The 23,894-nt window shown below is 40.3% G+C and overlaps 1 protein-coding gene across 1 annotated transcript in view; it reads left to right on the top strand.

Annotated features, from left to right (window-relative positions):
- Positions 1–23,894, top strand: part of LOC117366892 (mucin-19-like) — a 200,096-nt gene that overhangs the window by 139,642 nt on the left and 36,560 nt on the right. The window contains exons 83-86 of the mRNA XM_033958868.1: positions 4,814–4,843; positions 12,978–13,009; positions 13,096–13,255; positions 21,919–21,956. Coding sequence (XP_033814759.1) covers positions 4,814–4,843; positions 12,978–13,009; positions 13,096–13,255; positions 21,919–21,956 — 260 coding nt within the window. The remainder of the gene's footprint in view (positions 1–4,813; positions 4,844–12,977; positions 13,010–13,095; positions 13,256–21,918; positions 21,957–23,894) is intronic.

The following is a 23,894-nucleotide window of genomic DNA, read 5'->3' as shown; positions in this document are numbered from 1 at the left end:
AAAACTGTAGCAGTTTTTTTGTTTGTTGGTTGGTTTTTATTTTTTTTTTACTAGTTTACTAATTTGAATGGCACATTCTATCTACAATAGCTTAGCCCTACCGCTTTAAAACTGTCCCTGTATGACAGTTGGCTCTACATTATAACATCCTGAACCTAAGGAATGGATGACAGGAAATTAGATGTCAGTTTTCATTTTGTCTCTCATTGGTTTCTTTTCCCAGAGGCCAATGCAGCCACAACTATGCTTAAATTATTTCAAAAGCACCCCTTCCTCAAGCCCCCCTCCCCCCTTATAATATATAATAGTTTGATCCTTTTTTGCTTGGGCCCCACCCATCACTTCTCTTTATCAAGATGAGGTAGGCCAGCCTGAGGACAACATCATTTTGTTGTCCAGCAGAGATTATGGAACATGATAAAGAGGTATGAGAGGGATGACTAGAGGGAGATTAGGGTGTTTTTAAAACAATTTAAGTATGACATTGATGACTTGGTGGAGGGGGACAGTTATAGGAAAAGAATTTCATTTCAAAAGACAGCACATTCCTAATATGAATGAAGAGAACAACTTTGCTAAGGATCGTAACAGTTTACAAGCAGACCTGTTCCTTTCTACAGGATCTAAAGGAGCACACAGACTCCAGCTAATTTTATCTCTGGCAGTCTTTTTGAATTGTAATCTTAGTAACTATCTCATAGGAAAGAAAAAGCTTTAAAAAAAATTCTCTATCCTACACATAGGCAGCGTAATTTTTAAATCATTTCTGTGGATAAAGCCATATCTGCAGAAATGGTCTTTTAAAAAAATATTTGTCCTAAATATAAATAGAAGTCCCTATGTAGATTCACTGCTTACACATTTTTACACTCATTGTTCAGATGTTCTTGGGGATAGGATTGTGCACACAAAGTTTAAAATGTAATTCTGTGCAAATGTACTTCCCTTAGACAATTCTTCAAAGTGAAAGTACAAACACGCTTTCACACTGGAATTTAGTGCAAAGGCCAGGGGTTAAAAATCCCCCTAAACTTTTTGGGATCAATGTTTAAAGGAATTTAACCAGGCAGAAATGGCTCCTGTTCAGTTAAATCGCTTGTTCAGGGCTAATACTCAGCAGTACTTAATCGCTTAGTCCCACTGAATATCATCACAGGCTGCTAAACTCACAGTTAGTTATTTTGTGGGTGGTCTGTGGGTAGAGTTGCATTTATATGTTAAGGGGAAAATTCTAGAAACGCCTATATTTAGGTGCCAGTAGGCGCCCTAATGGTGCCTAAGTTAAGTAACAAATGCCATTTAAAATGGCAAGAAATGGAACTGTTAAAGCGCCTACCAGCACCTAAATAATATATGCTTCACTTATGTAGGCGCTTTAGGCTGCCAAATGCCACTATGGGTGTGACTAATGCAGGAAGTGGCGTCATGACACCTAAAACGTCTACATAGGTACGATTCATGGCCTAGATAGGCGCCAAAAATGTAGGCCTAGATAACCCTGGCCTACACAGCTGGCTCCTATCTTTCACAGAGGCGCAATTCTCTATAGGGCGCCCTCGCGTGATTGACATGTGATCAGCAGCCACTTTTTAGGCAGCCACCGATATTGGCGCCTTATAAAGAATCCAAGCCTAAGGGCCAATATTCAACACTGAACCGCCTAAATTTTGCAGTCAAATCAGACTGCATAAAGTCAGCCCTATCTTTATACTATGTTGTTTATGCCTAATAGTACAATCTTTGATTTTGTCTCAACTGGAGTATTGGGGAAGGGATAAAATACGGACCTGACGGACCTCGCAAATCTAAAAACGCACGTCCTTAAAAATCTGAGGTCCGTGCCACTTGTAGTTAGTTTCTGGCTCTGACAGACCTCGATGACATTTTAGCACTGATGGATCCGTCTCAGCATAGGGAGGGAAAAGTATTAGGATCCGTCAGCGCTAAAATGTCATCCAGGTCTGTCAGAGCCCAGGACCTCAGATTTTTAAATTTACTGGGGCTGCAGGAAACCGGTTTAAAGTATTCATTTTAGAGCCGCTCCAGCACTAGTCTGGCTCTGACAGTCCTCGATGACATTTTAGCGCTGACGGATCCTATTACTTTTCCCTCCCCATGCTGAGACGGATCTCTCAGCGCTAAATTGTCATAGAGGTCTGTCAGAGCCAGAAACTAACTACAAGTGGCACGGACCTCAGATTTTTAAGGATGTGTGGTTTTAGATCTGCGAGGTCCGTCAGGTCCGTGAGGTCCGCGTTTTACCCCTTCCCGGAGTATTGCAATGTCACCTTTCTAGATTGCCCTAAATTTATAATTTGAAAAAAACCCTACAAACGCTTCAGAATACAGCCATTAAATTAATCTTCAAATTGAAAAAAAGTGATAAGATTACACCTTATTTACATGAATTACACTGGCGTCCCATAGAAGGGAGAATACTTTATAAATTCTATTGTATTCTTTTTAAAATGCGGTTTGGAGAAACTCCTGATTATATGCCACATCTCATTAAATTTTCTAATAATCCATCTTTGAACCTAAAAAAACAATGACACTTTTCGTTATTCAGTCATTAGGAACATTATCTACAATAGGACTTTTAATTCCACATGGGCATATCAAGTAGCAAAACTGTGGAGAGCATTACCAACTAACATTAACTAGCAATCTAATTTTAAATGTTTCAAAAAAGACCTAAAGACCTATCTTTTTCAAGAATTTGTTATGAATTATTCCTAAATATTGTAATATTTGTTTTTAATTTGTATCACCATAATTACTCATGTAAACCACTGTGAACTTTATGGAGGTACTGGCGGTATACAAATAAAGATTGTATTGTATTGTTATATACTGAATATTGCACTTAAGTGCATAAGAGAAAACTAGCTGCATAAATCCACATATTCAGTGCCAGTGCCTGGACATAGTCCAGCACTGAATATCCAGAAATAACACCAGTGGTGGCTAGAAAAATGCTCATTGCCTCCAGCTGAATATCAACCCCTTTCTCTCTCCACACAGCCAGTCTTAAAACTATCCCCCAAACACACTAGGCAGAGAAAGAGACAATTACTTCTACATAACCGGACATGTCTTCTTTTTAGAGGGTATGTCCGAGTGTCAGGACGGTCTTTTCAAAACCTGGCACTTTGTCTGGGTTTTGAAAAGAAAATCGTGTCAGGAGGGACATCACGCCTGTGCGGATGCCCTCCCAACGGAGATGAGCAGGCTGGGGGGGGGGGGGAGATGTGTGGAACTGGGTGGGCCTGGGGGTGGATCTAGGGGTCCCTACTTCTATATGTCAAACATGCTTTCCAGAACTGGCAAACTAGTAGGTTTGGTGTTTACAAGAAAAAGCAAGGCCTGATATAATTCCTTCAATAATCCCCTTGGATGAGCACTTTAGAAAGGAAGACTAAAAACTAATATATATACGATATAAGCAAGAAAAGAAAAGTTGCTTCTCTTATGAGGACAATTTTAAAATCTGTAAGGTGATACATTTTTCTGCTCCTATTATGACTACACTTTTATGGAAAACCTGAGAGAACATATTACCCTTATGGAAGTTTCTTCTATTGCTCTGTCTTGCCTATGGTAGCTATAATCAGATTTGAATTCTTCATAGTTGTCCCTGTACACTGCCTCTATACATGATGGTATCTGCCATACTTAATTTCTATGAAAGACAAATTCAGCTCAGACAAACTAAGAGGATGGAGTGTGACATAAACATAGCTGTGATCATCCAGGTAAATCTAAATACAGGTAGAGTTTTCATTGAGTACTATGTCCTCTTTCCACTTCTCAGAGGAAGGGGTTAAAACACATATGAAAAATAAGTTTCTGAAAATCAGTAGATGGTATTAGGAAAATATCATCACACAAACTAACAAGAGGAAAAACAATAAAAAAAAAAACCTAAACCAAACTGTTTAAATCTCTGTCCACTGGAGGGTTGCTCATTAGAGAAAGCATTATGCACCAATTATTCAAAAAGTAGAGAAAAAAGCCTTATACACCCTGACAGCACTTACAATAAAGTAAATATAAGCTGTCACATCATATCCCTGGCAAAAAAAACTCCACTGATATCTTATGTTTACTTTATTGTAAGTATTGTCGGGATGTATAAGGCTTTTTTCTCTACTTTTTGAATAATTGGTGCATGATGCATTCTCTAATGAGCAACCCTCCAGTGGACAGAGATTTAAACAGTTTGGTTTATTTTTCGATTAGAAAACTAGCACCATGGTTTCAAACTTGATTAATGATTAAGCTGCAGACTTCCCCACACTTTTAAACTTTTGTGGCGTGTGACACTACGAATGTCTGATCAAATCTTTCTTCAGTGGATGTAACTGAAATAATATGGTTCTTACCTTGTTTCATCACTCAGTCAGTGTTGATGAACTAGGAAAGGAGTTAGTGCACAGCTATTGCATCACAAAGACATTATACAGTAAATGGTCCTGTATATGAAATTCTGAAGTTATACTTCATTCCACTAAGGTTCCAACTCTCCCCCCCCCCCCCCCCCCCAGTGCATTCTTTATCTCTACAGTTCTTGTGCCTGTGTCAGTTCTGGGGTCTGTTTCAATGTTCTTTGAGTTAACATTGCACTGTGAATGTCAGCACTAAGAACGTTTCTCTCTCTTTGTCTGAACATCTGTTATTATACTGTATTATTGTCACATACTGAGAAATTATTTTTAATGCATTTAATCTCACTCTATAAAGATTATTGATTTTCTTCCAGTTTTTACTTTGCAAAACTAATAAAGACTTTTTTTTTTTTTTTTTTTAACAGACATCATTTCCACTACAATATCCACTCCAGGTAAAAATATTGGCATTCATCATGTATCTTAATAATCATTATATAATATAGTGAATGCTTAAATTAAGTGTTGTATGTGTAGCCCTGCTTTCTTGGTACACCTCTAAGATTTGAATGGGTGTAAAATGCCCCAAAGTAATTAATAGCTCATAGGAATATAATGAAATACCATTATTGAAATGAGACAAAAGGGTGATAGCTGGAAAGCTCTGTATACCAATGCCCGTAGTATGGGAAACAGAATTCCAGATCTAGAGGCTCAAATGATAGAAACTGAATTGGATTTAATGGCAATCACAGAGACGTGATTCACGCATGATTGTGATAGTTATACCTGGCTATAGTCTCTTCAGCACAGTTACTTACCGTAACAGGTGTTATCCAGGAACAGCAGGCAGATAATCTCACATATGGGTGACATCACCGACGGAGCCCTGGTATGGACCACTTTAAAAGTGCATCGCCACTTTAAGATCTTAGAAAATTCACGATAGCCCGAACCACGAATGTGCGAGTGCCTTCCCTCCTGACGTAGGGCACGCGGTCCCTCAGTTAAGATAAGCCAGCTAAGAAGTCAACCTGGGGAGGCAGGTGGGTTGTGAGAATATCTACCTGCTGTCCCTGGATAACACCTGTTACGGTAAGTAACTGTGCTTTATCCCAGGACAAGCAGGCAGCATATTCTCACGTAAGGGTGACCTCCAATTTAACAGAAATAGGATGATGGGAGAGTTGGCCTTAAGAAAATAAATTTTTACAATACAGATTGGCCGAAGTGCCCATCCCATCTGGAAAAAGACTCCAGACAATAGTGAGAAGTGAAGGTATGAACTGAGGATCAGATGGCAGCTGTACAGAGTTCCTCAATAGGAGTAGATCTGAGGAAATCCACAGAAGCTGCCATAGCTCTAATTTGTGGGCTGTGACATGACTCTCCAGTGCCAGTCCAGTCTGAGCATAGCAGAACGAGATGCAGGCAACCTAACTAGTGGGAAATTGTTCTTTTAGAAACAGGATGCCCCACTTTATTAGGATCAAAAAAGATGAACAGTTGGGGAGATGTTTGATGTGGGTTTGTCTGGTCAATGTAATAGGCCAAAGCTCGTTTACAGTCCAAAGTATATAAAGCGATTACTCCAGCATGAAAATGAGGCTTAGGGAAAAACAGTGGTAGAACAATGGACTGATTAAGATGGAATTCAGTGACAACTTTTGGAAGAAACTTTGGACGTGTATACAGAGCCACCTTGCCATGATGAAAAACTGTGAAGGGTGGATCTGCTACTAATGCTTGTAACTCACTGACACTCCTGGCAGAGGTGAGAGCAATAAGGAAGACCACTTTCCAGGTAAGAAACTTAAGATGAACTGTGGCCATTGGTTCAAATGGTGACTTCATCAAATTGGAAAGGACCACATTAAGGTCCCAGACATATTGAAAAGTCCTGTCATGAATCTGGAGACCAAAGGATGAGCAGTAAGAGGTTTTCCCTCGACTGGCGTGTGAAAAGTTGTAATAGCGCTGAGATGGACTCTGACAGATATAGATTTGAGGACAGAATAAGACAGATGAAGCAGATAATCCAACACCATATCTACTGATAATGAAGTTGGATCATGAAGATGAAGATGAAGAAGACACCAGGAAGAGAACCTAGTCCACTTTTGATGATAACATAGCTGAGTGACTGGTTTCCTGGATGCATCAAGAGTTTGACAAATAGGCTGAGAAAATTACAAGTTAGATGGATTCAGCCCGAGAGAAACCAAGCGGTCAGGTATAGTGATTGCAGGTTGGATGTAGAAGTGATTCCTGATTCTAAGTAAGCAGAGTAGGAAAAACTGGAAGAAATATGGGCTCCCTGGAGCTGATTGAAGAAGAAAGGAGAACCAATGTTGCCGGGGCCACTGTGGAGCAAAGAGAGTCAAGGTGGCTAGTTCTCTCTTGGACTTGAACAGAGTTTTCAACATGAGAGGAATTGGAGGGAATGCTTATAGAAAAACAGACCCATCCAATCCAGGAGAAAGGCATCTGCTTCCAGATGGAGAGGAGAATAAAGGCTGGAGCAAAACTGGGGCAACTGGTGATTGTGAGGAGCCGCAAACAAGTCCACTTGAGGAGTGCCCCATTGAACAAAGATGGACTGGAGAATTGCAGAGTTGAGAGTCCATTCATGAAGCTGAAGAAATCTGCTGAGGTTGTCTACTTGGGAATTCTTCTCCCCTTCAATGTAGACAGCTTTCAAGGAAAGAGTGCGAGCTGTCGCCCAAGTCCAGATTTTTTTGGGCCTCCTGACACAACAGGAGAGAGCCCGTGCCTCCTTGCTCATTTATGTAGTACATAGCTACTTGATTATCTGTGCGAAGGAGGAGGACTTGAGGGCAGAGTAGATGATGGAAGGCCTTGAGGGCATAAAAATGTTGCTCTGAGTTCCAGGAAATTGATGTAAAATTTCCACTGCCTGGCGGTCCAAGGACCCTGAGTTTGAAGATTGTCCATGTGAGCCCCCCCAGGCATAAGGAGATGCATCCGTCATGATGATCTTATGATGAGGGGCAAGTGAAAAAAGGAGACCTCTGGATAGATTAGAAGAGGTCATCCAGCATTAAAGTGACTGCAGAAGAGATGATGTCATATATAAATGTTGTGAGAGATGAGCCGTCGCTTGAGACCACTGAGAAGCAAGGGTCCACTGAGGAGGGCGAAGATGCAGCCTTGCCAGTGGTGTTACATGGATAGTTGAGGCCATGTGGCCTAGAAGAACCATCGTGTGTCTGGCAGAGATGGATTTAAGAGGAAGCAATTGCTGACACAGACGGATGAGAGCCTGAAGGTGGTCTGGAGGAAGAAAAGCTCTCATGAGAGTGGTGTCTAGGATTGTCCCAGTGAACTGCAGACGTTGAGTCAGAGAGAGATGTGATTCGGGGAAGTTGACTTAGAATCCTAGTGACTGAAGAAAAGAAAATGGTCTGAGATGTGACTTGGACCATGTCCAGAAATGAAACAGCCTACATCAACCAATTGTCTGGGTAAGGAAATACTTGAAGACCCTGAGATCGGCGGCCACTAAACTCAGGCACATCGTGAAGACTCTGGGAGAAGAAGCCAGGCAGAAAGGAAGTACCTTGTACTGGTAATGACACCAATTGAGTTGAAGGTACTCCTTGGAAACCAGATGGATTGGGATATGCGAGTAGGCTTCCATGGAATCTAGATAGCAGAGCCAGTCATTCCAATAAAGGAGAGGAGAAAACAGGGTGAGGAAGAGCATCCTGAATTTCTCCTTGACTAGAAATAAGTTGAAAGGTCTGAGAGCCAGGATGATTCTCAGACCGTTGGCCTACTTAGGTACCAGAAGTAACGGAAGGAAAATGCCTGACCCTGCTGATCGAAGGGAACTTCCTCGATGGGATTAAGCAGAAGAGATTGAGCTTCCTGAAGAAGAAGGGAGGACTGTGAAAGGTCCAAAACAGACTCGCTTGGGAGATGGTCTGAAGACAGGATGTGAAAATTGAATATGTAACCCTGTCTCATAATAGTGATAATCCAGATATCTGAGGTGATGAGCTCTCAACGATCTATGAAGAACTGAAGATAGCCTTCAATGGGTTGAGGCATTAACTGGAAAAAAAGGGGAGACTGATTATGCTCTGAAGAAACACATCAAAAAAGGCTATATTAATGTGTACGGAACAGCCTATTGGTTGTGTTGCTGCTGACGTGGTTGCTGTTCTGGCTTTGTCTCCTGGATTGAGACTGGAACAGAGTCAGAGATGTAAAGGGACGAGAATGAGGAGGCTTCATGTTGGACATGCCCAGAGTATCCTATCTGGGCTCGTGGCAGAGAACATCTGAGTAGCCTTGACCATAAAAGGGCAATAATTTGTCCCCTAAAGGTGCATTTACTAGTCTGTCCTGGTGGGTAATGCCCAGCTGAGACCCTCTAAGCGAGGCAAGGTGCCTCATAGCAACTGACATTGCTGCCACATGAGAAATCAAGGCAAAGGCGGCATGTGCTGATCCAACCATGAACTTGCGAAGGTGAAGCAAGTCTGATATAAAATGTTGAAAAAACTAGTTTACGTTTCAGAAGATATTTTGGAACGTGGCTAGTTGTTGCACCAAATGCTCCAGGCATATACCAGACCGGTTGGCCAAGATAGCATTCTGATAGAGACATGAGTCAAACCGATGAAGAGCCTTGTCCTCTCCACTAGGAGGTACAAAGGCACAGACACTCACTCCCGAGAAGAGATGTATGAGGGAGTGAAGGTGTATCAAACCTGAAAAGGTAACCACCCTGTATAGTGAGTCCAAAGTGCAGGAAGCCACCTGTACTGTAAGTGGAGTAGCAAAGTTGGAAGAATTCCCTGGGTGGCTGATTATAACTAAAGTATCTAAGAATTGTTTAGATGTTTTAGAATCTACCTCTAAAGGAATGGATAAAGCCCCAACATCTCCAAGAGAAATGGGGTAAAGGAGCTTCCTGAGAAGAAAGGCGAGTAGAATTACTCCCTGAGGAACCTTCGACGTCAAAGAGCAAAAGTTCCTGTTCAAAACCCCCCGAGAGATCTGAATCTCTAGCAATGCGGGGCAGTGTCGAACATACGGTACCAAAAGCTCCAAATGCTTTGACTTGCGGAGAGCTTTGTTAGACGGTACCGATATGGAGGAGAAGAAGATCGGTGTCAGGAGACCGTCAATGTCAGTGCTGATACCAGAATCGGTGCTGCTACTAAAAACTCCTGGGTAGGTACCACAGGAAGAGATGGCTCAGACTGAACCGGCACTGAGAGAGTCGATGTCGACATGGGAGTCAACATAAGCAGCCGAAAATCCTCCCATAAGTCCTCTTGCAGCAATTGCGTTATGTGCTGTACCATTGGCCTTTTTCAGCTGGTACCTTCGGCGCCGCTCTACGTTCTGGAGATGAAAATGCTAGTATCAAGGCACTCATCGATACTGAAGCAGAGCAATAGATGGGGCTGTTAGAGGTTGGCAGGATTAGACTCACTGCTACTATGACCCAAAACCCAGAGGGAGCAGGGAAAAATTAGGCAACTAACCCACTGGAGGTGCGACACCACAGACAGCATATGGAGATCCATTCTCAGCGTCGATGTCAGTGCGGGCTTGATTAGTATGGCCCGGTGTCGGAAAAGCAGTGGGCACCAGATTCCTGACGGCGCAGAACAGGAGCTTCTGTTGAAGTGGAGTGGAAATGCACTGCTGAAGAAAAAAGCAGAGGAAGCAAAAATCGGCAAGGTCGAGTTCCTGACACTGCGAGAAGCAGTGGTGCATGGTGGTGAACACAAGTGCCCGATCACAGTAACTGCCTTTATTGAGAATTATCAGTGGAAGGGCCAGAAACGGTAAGACAGCCATAGGAAAAACGAATGCTAGGGCGATCCATAAAGGCCTGCTGATCTGAAGCCCACAACAGCAAAAGAAAAACAAAGAATATATAATCTCTTGTTTGTTGTTGTTTTTTTTTTTTGTTTCAGATGTTTTTTAATAAAACGAAAGATGAAAAATAAAAGAATAGAAAACTGACCAAAAAGTCAGAAGCCGTGAGAGCGGGAAGGCAGCAAAATGAAAATTTTTTTAACAAAATATGTAGAAAAGCTACAAGAAGCAGGAAAAGCTCTCAGAAAGGCAAAGATGCAGATAGTAGAAAAGATAGCCAATATGATAACACTGGGGGACAAAATGTTTTTTTAGATATGTAAGTGATGGGAAGAAGTGTCAAAATGGTATAGTGAGGCTCATAGATGAAGGGAACAAATATGCAGAAACTGATAAAGATAAGGTTGAACTGCTTAACAATTATTTCCATTCTGTGTTTATGGATGAAGGACCAGGGATAGGACCGCATAAAACAAATGGGAATGGGAATGAATGTGTGGTAGACCAAGAGAGATTCTCAGAAGGCTGTGTTTATGAGGAGCCAGCTAAATGGAGCCTGATGGGATTCATCTGAGGGTACTCAAAGAACTCAGAGAGGTTCTGGCTGCTCTGTTGTCTTATCTTTTCAATGCTTCCTTAGAATCTGGCATGGTCCTGGAGGACTGGAGAAGGGTAGATGTGATCCCTCTGCACAAGAGCAGAAGTAAGAAGGAGGTTGGTAATTACAGGCCAGTTAGTCTGACTTCAGTAGTGAGTAAACTAATGGAAATGCTTCTTAAGAAGAGGATAGTGAGACTTCTAGAACTGATGGACCGCAAGATCTGAGGCAGCATGGTTTTTACAAGAGGCAGGTCTTGTCAGAAAAATCTTACGATACTATTCTGTTTGGCATGGTTATGAGGAAAAAAAGTCAAATTTCATGTTATAATAACAAACTTCTATTAATAATGATAGGGGTGGCAATTCAGCACATTACGGCTAATTGGAAAAATTATACAAATCTTAATTATTCTTTTTGGTGGAATTCACTTTGTCACATTTTTTAAATGGAAAGAGCAATTGCTGTACAGAAAGGTAATTATAACAACTTTATAAAGATCTGGGGGCCATTAGAGAATTATTGTAATGAATGAACATCGTTTTCCTTTCTGATGGATACATGTATTTTATTGGGGGGAGGGGAGGAAATTGGATGATTAATATTTTTATTTAATGATTGGATTTCTGTTGAAGAATTGTTGAGTGGGGGGAAAGGGTTATAATTTCTACTTTAATGGATTATATGTATAAGAATGTCAAGTGCTGTATATTTTATTAGTAATATAATGTTTTAATATTAATTACTTGTTTGTCAGTTTTAAAATGAATAAAGAATTTAAAAAAAAAAAATCTGATTGATTTCTTTAACTAGGTGACCAAACAGTTGGATATGAAAGGGGTGCTAGATGTGTATTTGGACTTTAACAAAGTCTTTGACAAAGTGCCATATAGGTGATCAATAAATTGAGCGTCTTTGGTATGGACCCTAAAGTGACAAATTGGATTAAAAACTGGTTAAGTGAGGAGAAAAAAGGAGAAAAGGATAGTGGTAAATGGAGTTTCCTCAGAGAAAAAAAGATATTGTTGGTGGAGTACTGCAGTGATCAGTCCTTGGGTCAGCTCTTTTTAACATCTTTGTGAGTAATATTGAGGAAGGACTGTCTGGCAAAGTTTGTCTTTTTGCAGATGATATGAAGCTCTGTAATAGGAGTATACACCCTGAAGAGATAGGGTGCAGCTCGGTAATAGGGTAGATACCCCGAAGGGTGTAGATAACATAAGGTGGGATCTGACGAAGCATGACGAATGGTCTAGTAATTGGCAACAAAGATTTAATGCCAAAAAATGCACAGTCAAACACTTGAGCTGCAAAATTCCAGGAGAATGATATAGTATAGGAAGCAAAGTACTTCTGTGTAAGAAAGAAGAGCAGGACTTGGGGGTGATTGCGTCTGATGACTTCAGGGTGGCAAAACAGGTAGAAAAAGCAATGATCAAAGCCAGGAAGATGCTTGGGTGCATTAGAAAAGGAATGGGAGCATAAGAAGAGGTGTATAAGAAGAGGAAAAGGGAGGTGATGATGCCCCATTTAGAATACTGTGTTCAGTTTTGAAGTCCACACCTTTAAAAAGATACAAATAGTAGGGAGTCGGTCCAGAGAGCTGCTACACAGTTGGTTAGTGGTCTTTGTCATATATCATATAGGGATAGACTTAGAAACCTTAATATATATATGGAAGAAAGATGGGAGAGAGGGGATATGATAAAGATGTTTAAATCCAAAATTTCAAAAAAATGTCACTCACCAGCAGTGGATTACCACAATAAGATCTAACATTAAGATATAAAACAGGTGGAGAAAAAGCCTCAAAACCATGTATCACGCAGCAATCTTTGATGATTTTCAGCTGGCGTTGTTATTGTCATGGTCAAAAAACTCACACCATATAACAATGTTTAAAGATCTACAGGGGGAATAACTCACTACTGTACTATAGAAAAACATATTTTCACTGAATTTAAATGTGTGGTGCTTGAACATATCCCCTCACAGAGAGACGAGGTAATATACGAAAGAAACTGTACTAGTCTGAACAATGGTGGATATATTTTCAGAATACGATTTGGCCATTGGGTTTATTACTGCACTGTTGGGTACATTCAATTTTTATCATTTTCTTTTAACAGTTTGCTGTGGACCATCAGGAGGATTAAAAATGGTACATACTCTTAACTTTTAACAAGCAATTATATGTTAGTGCGTAACTGTTGGATCTGATCTCTGAATGCTCTCTTTTATCTTCAGCCTGGTGACACCTGGGTTATAAATGGCTGTTCGCAATGTTCCTGCAGCACTACAAACACGGCAACATGCTCACCTGTTCAGTGTGATGGGACGCTGAATTGTCAGAGCACAGAAACAGCTGTCTACTACAAACCTGGAGGCAGCTGCTGTGGATATTGCGGTATATATAGAATTACATAGCTGAAATGACTCTTGTGATGTGAAACAGTTTGATTGTTGCCGTGTCATGTCCTGCATTTCTTTTTCACTGTAACCATTATCATTAAGGTAAATCAAGCCCAACTGCATCTATGCCTGCAGGGCCAGTAGATCAAGGCAGTAGTTTCATAGTTTATTAAAGCTTTGATTAAACGCTTATCTGAAAATACAAAGCGTTGTACAAAGTATTTAAAAAATAGCTAGGGGACAAACAATTTTAAATTAATTAATTAGGCATACAAGAACTGATTGTTAGATATACATGAACCGAACAAACGTACTTATGACGAGAACAATGGGAAAGGAGGGAAGAACTACTATTTTATAGAAAGAATACATAAAAAGAAAATACAATTGGAAAAGGGGAAAAAGTTAAAAATTGCTGGAGTAGATATGTGTGCAACTATCAGTAATAGGCATCTTTAAAGAGCAAGCACTTTAGGCTGCTTTTGAATTAATGCAAGTTTCGTTTGGCTTTAAGGTATAGAGCAGGGGTGTCTAACCTTTTGGCTTCCCTGGGCCACATTGGCCCAAAAAATTTTTCTTGGGCCGCACAAATGTGCAAACACTGCAGCAAGACAGAGGAGGGAGCAAGCAAGACGGTAAACACCCGGGGCAGCAGAGGAAAACACTGCATCACCCTCAACCGGGGCTGCACAAAATTCTTCACGGGGCCGCATGCGGCCCTCGGGCTGCAGGTTGGACACCCTTGGTTTAGAGGGAGAAAGTTCCAAATTGAAGGGGCGGTGACTGAAAAAATAAGGGTGGGACATTAAGGGAATGCTGTGAGGTTGATCTTAAGGTTCTGGGAGGGTCATAGGGGATCAGTAGTCTATCTATGAATGCTGGGGCATTAGTTTGCATAGTTTTAAAGGTCAAGAGGGCAATTTTATATGTAATCCTATGTAGAACAGGCAACCAGTGGGCTTTTTGTAAACAAGGGATGACGTGATCAAATTTTTTTGAACCCCAAATAATTTTGATAGCTGTGTTTTGTATAAATTGAAGACATTTTATATCTTTTAGGCATATCCCTTTTAATAATGAATCACAGTAATCCATTTTAGATATTACGAGAGAATGAGTTAACACATTAAGAGAATTTACGTCAAGGAGGGGAACCAAAGATCTAGGTCTCCTTTTACGAAGCCGCGTTAGTGGCTTTATCGCACGCAACTTTTTAACATACACTAACCCCCCTCTATCCGAAAAACTACCCCTGCTCAAGAGGAGGCGGTAGCGGCTAGTGCGGCCAGCAAATTAGTGCGCGCTATTACGCGTGTTAAACCGCTAACACAAACCTCAGCACACTGAAATGCCTTATTAAGTATTAAGCAAAATGCAGTTAAAATTATATTCATTAAACGTTAATGGACTTAATCATCCCAAGAGGAAAAAAGTACTACATTTTTTGAAACAGCAGCAGGCAGATATTTATTTCATATAAGTGACGCATTTATCATCAATCGAGGCAGTCAGATTGGAAGGGGGTGGGTAAAACACTGTTTTTTTTTGCACCAGCAATAGGAAAAAAGGCAGGTGTGGCTATCCTGATTAATAGGAAGTGTTCTGGTACATTTGGTAACTTTCGGGCAGATCCTATGGGTAGATGACTCCATGTTAATATGACTTCAGGAAATGATGCCCTGATGCTTCTTAATATTTATGCTCCTAGCTCAAATCAGGCTGAGTTCTTTAAAAACTCCAACAAATAATTCTGTCACTGGCTACAACTAATTTAATTGTGGCCGGTGACTTCAATGCTGTCATGGATCCTTTAATGGATAAACAACCGAGTAGGCAATTAAAATCATTAGGTCTAGATAATCTTATACATTCATATGGCTTGAAAGATATACGCAAGGTTTTTCATTTTAATGCTCGCAAATTTTCGTTTTGCTCCCAAGTTCATAAATCATTTTCAAGAATTGATTATTTTTTGTTTTAGATCATTTAATTTAACAGGTTACAAAGGCCAGAATAGATCCAATTCTTTTGTCGGATCATGCTGGAATTTGGATAGAATATCAGTATACTGAAGAAGATTCTAATAGACCTGTTTGGAGGTTTAATAATGCAATGCTTGCAGATTCAAACTTTCTTGAGGAAATTCAAATAAAAATGAATAAATATTTTCAATTCAACACCTCAGAGGAAATCTCTTTGTAAACTATTTGGGATGCTTTCAAAGCTACATTGAGAGGACAAATAATTTCGTATTCAGTGCATATTAGGAAACTACTAAAATTAGAATTTTCTAATTTGGAACAAATTATTTTGACTTTAGAGTCACAATTGGCCTTGAAATGGGAACCAGATACATTGCATGCCCTGTTGAAAGTAAAATATAAATATAATGAGATTTCCTCACATTTGGCTAGGAAAGATTTGTTTTCTCAGCAGGCTTTGTATTATGGAAACTCAAATAAAACAGGAAGATTATTGGCTAATTATCTTAAAACTAAAAAAGAAAAGTAAAGATTGCGGCCATCAAAGATGAAAAAGGTAAAATTTATGCCCACATTGGTGATGTTTGAAAACAATTTTTAGATTATTATAAGTCTTTATATTCTTCTGAGCTTTATTCAGATAAAGAAAAGGACGGTAGAGAATTTTAAAATTCAATTAATGGGCCGAAAGTTCCTGAGCATATAAAGGAAAAACATGAAATGCCTATATCATCTACAGAACTCCAGGCAGCATTGAAGTCTTTCAGGGCTGGATCCGCCCCAGAAGTGATGGATTTACAGTGGAGTTTTTCAAATCTTTTCAAAATATACTATTACCTCATCTTTTAAATTTATATCAATCACAACTGACTAAGGGTTGTATATCAGGTACTATGGCGGAAGCGTTAACAATTGTTTTGCCGAACCCAAACAGAGATCCCATGTTTGTTTCAAACTACAGGCCTATTTCTTTAATCAATGTGGATGGGAAAATTTTGGCTAAATTATTGGCTCTACGACTAGCCAAGGCTCTCCCTTATATGATTGGTATGCATCAAACGGCTTTTGTTGCTCAAAGACATTCTGCAAACAATACTAGATTGGCACTTCATATGCTAAATTTAGCAAAAACAATGGATGATCCAGCCTTCTGTTTCTCTGGATGCAGAGAAGGTCTTCAATCGTGTAGAATGGATATATATGTACCAAGCAATGGATTGGTTTGGAATAGGTTCTGGTTTTATTCAAATGATTCAAACCTTGTACAGTTCCCCTTCTGCAAGATTATATATTAATAATACATTTTCAGAACGTTTTTGTCCGAGGAGGGGAGTTAGACAAGGATGTCACTTATCTCCTATGCTTTTTGATATTGTTTGGAATCCTTGTTGGCCATTCAGCAGGCAAAGGAGATAAAGGGAATTCCATATGCAGGTTGGGACTATAAAGTTTCGGTTTACGCAGACGGTATTTTGCTTCATTTGAAGAATCCTGAATCAACCATCCCTCATTAACTGGAATTTATTGATCAATTTGGTAAATTTTCTGGTTACAAGATAAATTGGAATAAATCAGAGGTTCTTCCTTTGAATGTACACTGTCTAAAAGCTTTATTTGATCCATTCCCATTCCTTTGGAAGGAAGAGGATATAAAATATTTGGGTATTATGATTCAAAGAACAATGGAAGACACAAAGACAGTAAATGAAAAATCCTTATTACTGAAAGTTAAAGAAATGTGTGAGCACTGGAATCCATTACATCTTTCTTGGTGGGGCAGAGTCCAAATCATCAAAATGATGATTTACCTGTAGTTTGCTACCAAATGAGTGTGTTACCAGTTTATTTTCAAAGTTCCTTTTATAAAAAATAAAATGGGATTCTTACATTTCTTTGGCTAGGTAAAACTGCAAGAATTGCCTTAGGGGTCCTTTTACAAAGGCGCGGTAGCAGTTTAACACGCGGAATATCGCGCGTTAAACCGCCTGCCGTGCTAATACCTAACGCCTCCATTGACGAGGCATTAGGATTTTAGGCTGCCGCGGGGGTTAGCGCGTGATGAAATGTCAGACGCGCTAACCCCCTTAGCGCGCCTTGATAAAAGGAGCCCTTAATATCTTTACAAAAATCACAATTGACTGGGGGGGGGAGTAAATTTTCCAAATTTTTAGAGGTATCATCAAGCCTTCATTTTGCGTCAGGGTATGTATTGGATCCTTCCTAAATTCATGGAAAATCTACCGGATTGGCTGATATTAGAGAGTCATCTCATGTCTCCCATTACGTCTTAACCACATTTTGAGTATCAAGCTGCCTAGAATATATAAGAAAGAAACCCACCAAGATGCATGTTTCATGTTAAGTCCAGCTGGGTCCCCCCAGGCCCCCTCGATGCCCATATTAGAGTTTTTCGGGACCTTGTACTTAGGGATATTGACCAACTTAATAACTCCCGGAATAAACGTAGGTATTTTAACATGACCAGGGCCCAATATGAGGCTATCGATGCTTTGAGGCTTAATTCTGATCTTAACATCAAGCCGGCGGATAAGGGCAGAGCGGTTGTTGTACAATCTAAATTACAGTACCAAACTCAAATCAGTACCCATATTTCTAATGTGGCATGGTATAGGAAATTGGATGCCAATCCTTCTGCATCTTTACAACTTGAAATTGGTGAAGTGGTTCAGTCTGCATTAGAGAGTAAATTTATTACTAAATCTGAAGCCAAGTTTCTCACCCAAACTCCCAGTCATACTCCTCATTTTTATACCGTCCCTAAAATACACAAAACGCTTGACAACACCCCCCCTCCCCCCCGGGAGACCTATTGTGTCTCTCCGGGGTACTATTCTTGAACCACTGTCTAAAATGGTGGACTATTTCCTTAAGCCTCAAGTGACCAAGGCTAAGTCTTTCGTTTTAGACACTACCCATTTTTTGAATCGGATTAAAACATTGCAAGTTCAACAGACTGATCTTTTAATAACTATGGACTTGGAGGCGCTTTATAGCAACATCCCTCAGACCGAGGCGCTCCATATCGTGGAAACTAATTTGGCTTCTCTTCCTGTGGACAATCGCATTCCAAAATCTTTTTTGATGTCATTATCTACTCTAGTTCTCCAAAGAAATTTTTTTGAGGTTCAGGGAGACTTTTACCTCCAGACCCACGGTGTTGCCATGGGCACAGCGATGGCGCCCATTGTGGCGAATTTGTATGTCACTAACTTTGTAGAAAAGCTCTTGTACCCCTCCTCGTGGATGGCGCATATTGCTGTTTGGATGCGATACATTGACGATGTGTTTTTGATATGGACTGACTCTGAAACTAAGTTTGGTGAATTTTTATTATGGTTAAATGCCCTTGATAATCATTTAAAATTTTCTGCCACCATCAATTCGACCAGGGTCACCTACTTAGATACCATCAAAGCAGATAATCAGCTATTCACTACAGTGTTCAGAAAACTTACTGACCGGAATACATACCTGCACTACTCGAGTTGTCATCCCTCTCGGTTAAAACAATCTCTTCTGGTCAGTCAATTTTTAAGGATACGTCGTATATGTACTACTACTGCTGAATTCAAGGTTCAAGCCAAATTATTAACTCAATGCTTCAAGGCCCGTGGTTACCCTGACTGGACAATTAAACGAGCCTATCTTAGGGCCCGGTATGCCAATCCTGATTTACTACTTACTCCAGTGCTGAGGTCTCCTCCTCAGCAACAAGTTTGTGTCATCTCTTTTTCTAATCAAGCTCATCAGGTAGCTGACATCATCAAGAGACATTGGCATGTATTGGATTGTCACCCTATCTTCAAGGACTTTCCGCGTATTGCATTTTCACGGCCTATGAACTTGAGAAACCTTCTGACTTCGTCCACTTTTCGATCTAACCTTCCAGGCAGTCATAAGGCATGTGGTCATTGTAGTATATGTAGCAACACTTCGTCCATTTCCTGCTGGCGTCACCCTCAGACCCACCGGAGCTATCAATTAAGACAGCACACTACATGTGAATCTTGCTGGGTCGTATATGTCATCAAATGCCCCTGTAAGATCATTTACGTGGGTCGCACCAGCAGGAAAATTAGGACGAGATTAGCTGAACATAAAAGCAGGATTCATACTGCTACCAGATCTTCTCCACTTGTCTCACTACTTAGAGAAGGGCCATGACTTTTTTGATTTATCATGGTTTGTGCTGGAACAGCTACCGGATGACTTCAGAGGGGATAAGATGTCTTATCTCACTCTTCGAGAACAGTTCTGGATTTTTCATTTACAGGCGGTGCAGCCATATGGACTAAATGACAGCATTGAATGGCATACTATAGTATGACAAGTCCCGCCTCTCTTTTTGATTGGTCTCTGGTGTCGTCTTTTTAGCGCAATCTTGCGCCCACTCTTTTAGCTTCGCCCTCCCTCCAGCCAGCCCGATCTAGCTTCAGTGATTTTTTACAATTATGGGTTCCTGAAGAAGAGCTTTTGTGTTCCCGAAACCAGGCTTGGTTGGACCTCGTATTCAGCGGCGTTTCACTGTGGGTCGCTGCTGTCTTGACAACTTGACAAGAACATTTTAAGCTAAGTTAGTTTTTGATTCTTGTTCGTGGGAGTTGGTTGGGGAGGTTCTTAGAGTGGCTTCTTAATTGACCTCACTTGTGTTCACTTGTTGGTTGGTGATTCATTTTTCACAATTTTGATTTATCACACACAAGAAGGTACCCTATGATGGTGTGTGGGCAGGGGCTTGTTGGTCCCTGGCCTCTTATGTGATGCGCTGGAGTATATTTCCCCTCGCTGCCCAATCACACTGAGGGTACTCCATTTAAATTATATTTATTGTATCCACGTTATTTAGCGTTGTGTTCACAGTTTTTTGGTCATTTAGTCGCCACTCTTAGAACCTTGTGATCTATTCTGTCTCTAAGTTTCTCTGGTAGGTTTTTGGAGTGTTTGTGCTTCGTAGAATATATAAGGACAATAGTATTCTTATTTCTACCTGGAATACATTAAAATTTATTAACAATTTAACATCTACTCCAATACAGCAATCTACATGTCAGTCCCTATGGTTAAACTCCAGGAAGATGCAATTTCTAATGGGAAAATGGTAAATTTATTACAATTGAAGCAATCATTTGGCATATCAAAGTCTCAAGGATTTAAATGGTTGCAGTTGAAACAGGCCATTCAGAAAGGGTTCCCTGATTGGCATAACGTAAAAAAAATCAGTATAGCTTGCTGGGCCTATGTTTCCAGACAGATTTGCAAGGGTACCAGGCCACCAAGTGGTTTAAATTAATATTGGAATATTTGAATAAAAAAACCTAAAACAAGTCTAAAAGACATTTGGAGCATTCAAACAAAGTAGCATGTTTCTGCTACTCAATGGTCACGGATTTGGACTTGGAGAATGAAATGTACAGCTTCAGCATCTATGAGACAAACTTGTTTTTTTTCTGTTGTATAGAATTTTTTGGACCCCAGTTCATTTGCAAAAGTTAGACAATTCAAAATCTAATAGTTGCTGGCACTGTCATCTTGATATAGGGATACTGGGTCACTTGCTATTCTATTGTCTGTTGATACTCAATTTTTGGAAGTCTATTTGGGGCAAAATCAACATGATATTGGAAGCTTTGATTCCATTGTCCTATGACATAAGGCTCCTTTTACTAAGCTGCGATAGCGTTTTTAGCGCTCGCAGAATTGCCATGCGCGCTAAACCCGCGCTATGCGGCTAGAACTAACGCCAGCTCAATTCTGGCGTTAGCATCTAGCGCGTGTGGCAATTCTGCATGCACTAAAACTGCTATCGCAGCTTAGGAAAAGGAGCCCATAGAGTTATTTGGGACTTTATTAAAACCTAAGAGTCCAGTTACTGCAAGCAAGAACAGACTTCTTATAATGACAGGGATAGCTATGCAGCAGTTGATAACAAAAAATTGGAACAACTGGGACAGACTGAATTTCAACTTTTGGTGGGGAACTCTATCAATTTTATAGATATGAGAGAATGAATTCGGAACTAGGACATTATAAAAAGTTTAAAGGGACTTTGGGTCCATTAAATGGAATTTATAAAAACTGATTGAACAAATAAGCCTTTGATTCCTAATTGATTTTCACACACATCCAGGGAGGGGGGAGGGGGTGGGGGGAATGTACTTTATATTATTATTTGTTTGGTTGCAAGTGCTGATTATTGTATTAATTGATTATATATTCTGTGCACTTTTGTATGATTTGAATATTAATAAAGAATTTTTTTTAAAAAAAGAAAGGCATGGGACACGGAGGGAAGAAAATTTAGTGCATGCCATTTTATTGGACTAATACATTACTCAATTAACTTTCAGAGGTCAAAACCTCTTTCTTCAGGTCAGTAAAATATACTGCTGTTACAATATCCCTGTCGTGACCTGAAGAAGGTAATTTTGGTCTCTGAATTAGTCAAAAATGTATTAAAATTTACATTTTCTATTTACAAACATTTTATCACACTATTTATCCTACAAATAAATAAATAATTTTCTTAAAAAAAAAAAAAACAACCCAACAAAAAACACATTATCATTGTCTATAATGAATGGTGTTTAAACCAGTACAACTGTACAAAATTATGAGTATCACCGATTGAATTTTTTTTTTCTTTTTTACTACATAGAACCAAAGACGTGCTATTTTAACTACACGACTTATCAGGTATGTTCTGCATCTGTCTTCTAATGTTTAATTCCAAAACAAGAGAAAATAGTAGTGGATAGAACTTGCGAAGCAGTACCAGAAGGTGGCCCATATAGATAACTGTGATGTAGCCCCTATAGATAACTGTGATGTAGCCCCTATAGATAACTGTGATGTAGCCCCTATAGATAACTGTGATGCAGCTGACTCGTTTGATTCTCTGTTGCCTGTACTTTCTCACATTTGCCATCCTCAAAATTCTGCAGAATCCAGTTTTCTAAAGCCAATCAGTCCTTCGTCGTACAGTTCCCTGACATTCTCCCCCTTTATTCTTTCTCCATTTATGTCTATACCACTCTTCACAGAGCATCAAATTTAACATTATTTCCTATGCTGATGATTTCACATAAATATCGTTACCTTCTGATACTCGATTTGTCAGTTTTCCTCCCTTTTATGTAAACATTCCCTTGACGTCATAACTAACAGTGCCTTTAGACCTGCTATTTCTGCACCACAGGTGCCTAAATACAAGCTACAGAATAGGCGATTTCCTATTAAAGGGTTCAGTAGGCTCTCTCCTTTTATACAGTGCGGTGTCACTGATTAGTGTGCACTGAATGTGAAGAAGCCCATGGGAACTGATTGCACCGCTTATCAGTAGTGGCAGTTTGTAAAAAGAGCCCAAAGTGTCTGCAGTGATTATAAAATTCTATCTACAAACAGTGGTGCAGCAAGGGGAGGAGGTGGTTTGACCTGGGCGCCATCTTGGTGGGGGCAGCTGTACCCTTCCTCTTCTCCACCCCCCCCCCCCCCCGGCCACATGCATGCACCCCTTCCCTCGTACCTCTTTACTTTTCCTAGTTTAACTGTATCCATGATATCCTGTTTGTCTGTCTTGTCTGTTTGGATTGTAAGCTCTTTCAAGCAGGGACTGTCTTCTTTGTCACTCCATACAGCGCTGCATACGTCTAGTAGCACTACAGAAATAATTAATAGCAGTAGTAGTTTGAGCAGCATCACGAACTTGATGTCTGGATCGGTGTTGGCTCTCTCTGACATCACTTCCGGATCCCTTGCCTAGGAAGTGATGTCAGAAGGAAAAGACGACACAACACAGGCAGCAAGTTCGTGATGCAGCTCATGCCGGGAACATTAAAGAGGTGCGGGTGAAGGGAAAGGGAGCGGGGGAGGAGCACCACCACCCCGGGCGCACCACTAACCCTCGCTATGCCACTGTCCACAAGAGACATATTTAGAACATTAGCACTATGTTTCTGCATCATTAAGGGAGGAATTCATCAACAGGTATTAAGCGATTTAGCACGTGCTGTGTTAGCACGCACTAACAATTAGCATATGCTAAATGCTAAGACACCCATAGAAATATAATGGGTGTCTTGGCGGTTATGCTAATGCAGAACGCGTGCTAAAATTACTGAGGCCCATATTTTATAAACAGCGCTTTAAGTTAGCTGCCAGTAGGCTGTAACTGAAACGCCTCTACTATTCAGTTAGCACAGAGAAAATTTCTTTGTTTACTAAAATTTTCTATGCCGCCTAGATGTATTTGATCATAGTGGTTTACAAGGTACAGAAAAAAAAAATCTAAAGTAGGACAATTCCAGAAATGTATATGTTACAGATACTGGAGAAAATAGCCCAGACAATCCCAATGTAGGAGTCATGACGAAAAAGATGTCGATCATTCAGCAGTGGATAATCCAAAACTTGCTTTATTAATAAACAGCACAATAGGTCGACTCGACACTTGACAGTGTCTAGTGTCATAGATATAAAAGAAAAGAGATCCTCTATAATAAAACCCTAAGCGCGCATGCGCACTTAAGATAGCGTGTTCCCTGACAGCATGATGTGTCCCTCCGTGCCGAATTCCATTTTCAAACACGGAGGCAGTGAACACACTGGCAACTCCCCCCTCCCGCCCTCACTCAC

The sequence above is a fragment of the Geotrypetes seraphini genome, chromosome 9, assembly GCF_902459505.1.
Source record: "Geotrypetes seraphini chromosome 9, aGeoSer1.1, whole genome shotgun sequence".
NCBI lineage: Eukaryota > Metazoa > Chordata > Amphibia > Gymnophiona > Dermophiidae > Geotrypetes > Geotrypetes seraphini.
Note: the sequence above shows the minus strand (reverse complement) of the source record. Positions and strands in the feature narration are given on the sequence as shown.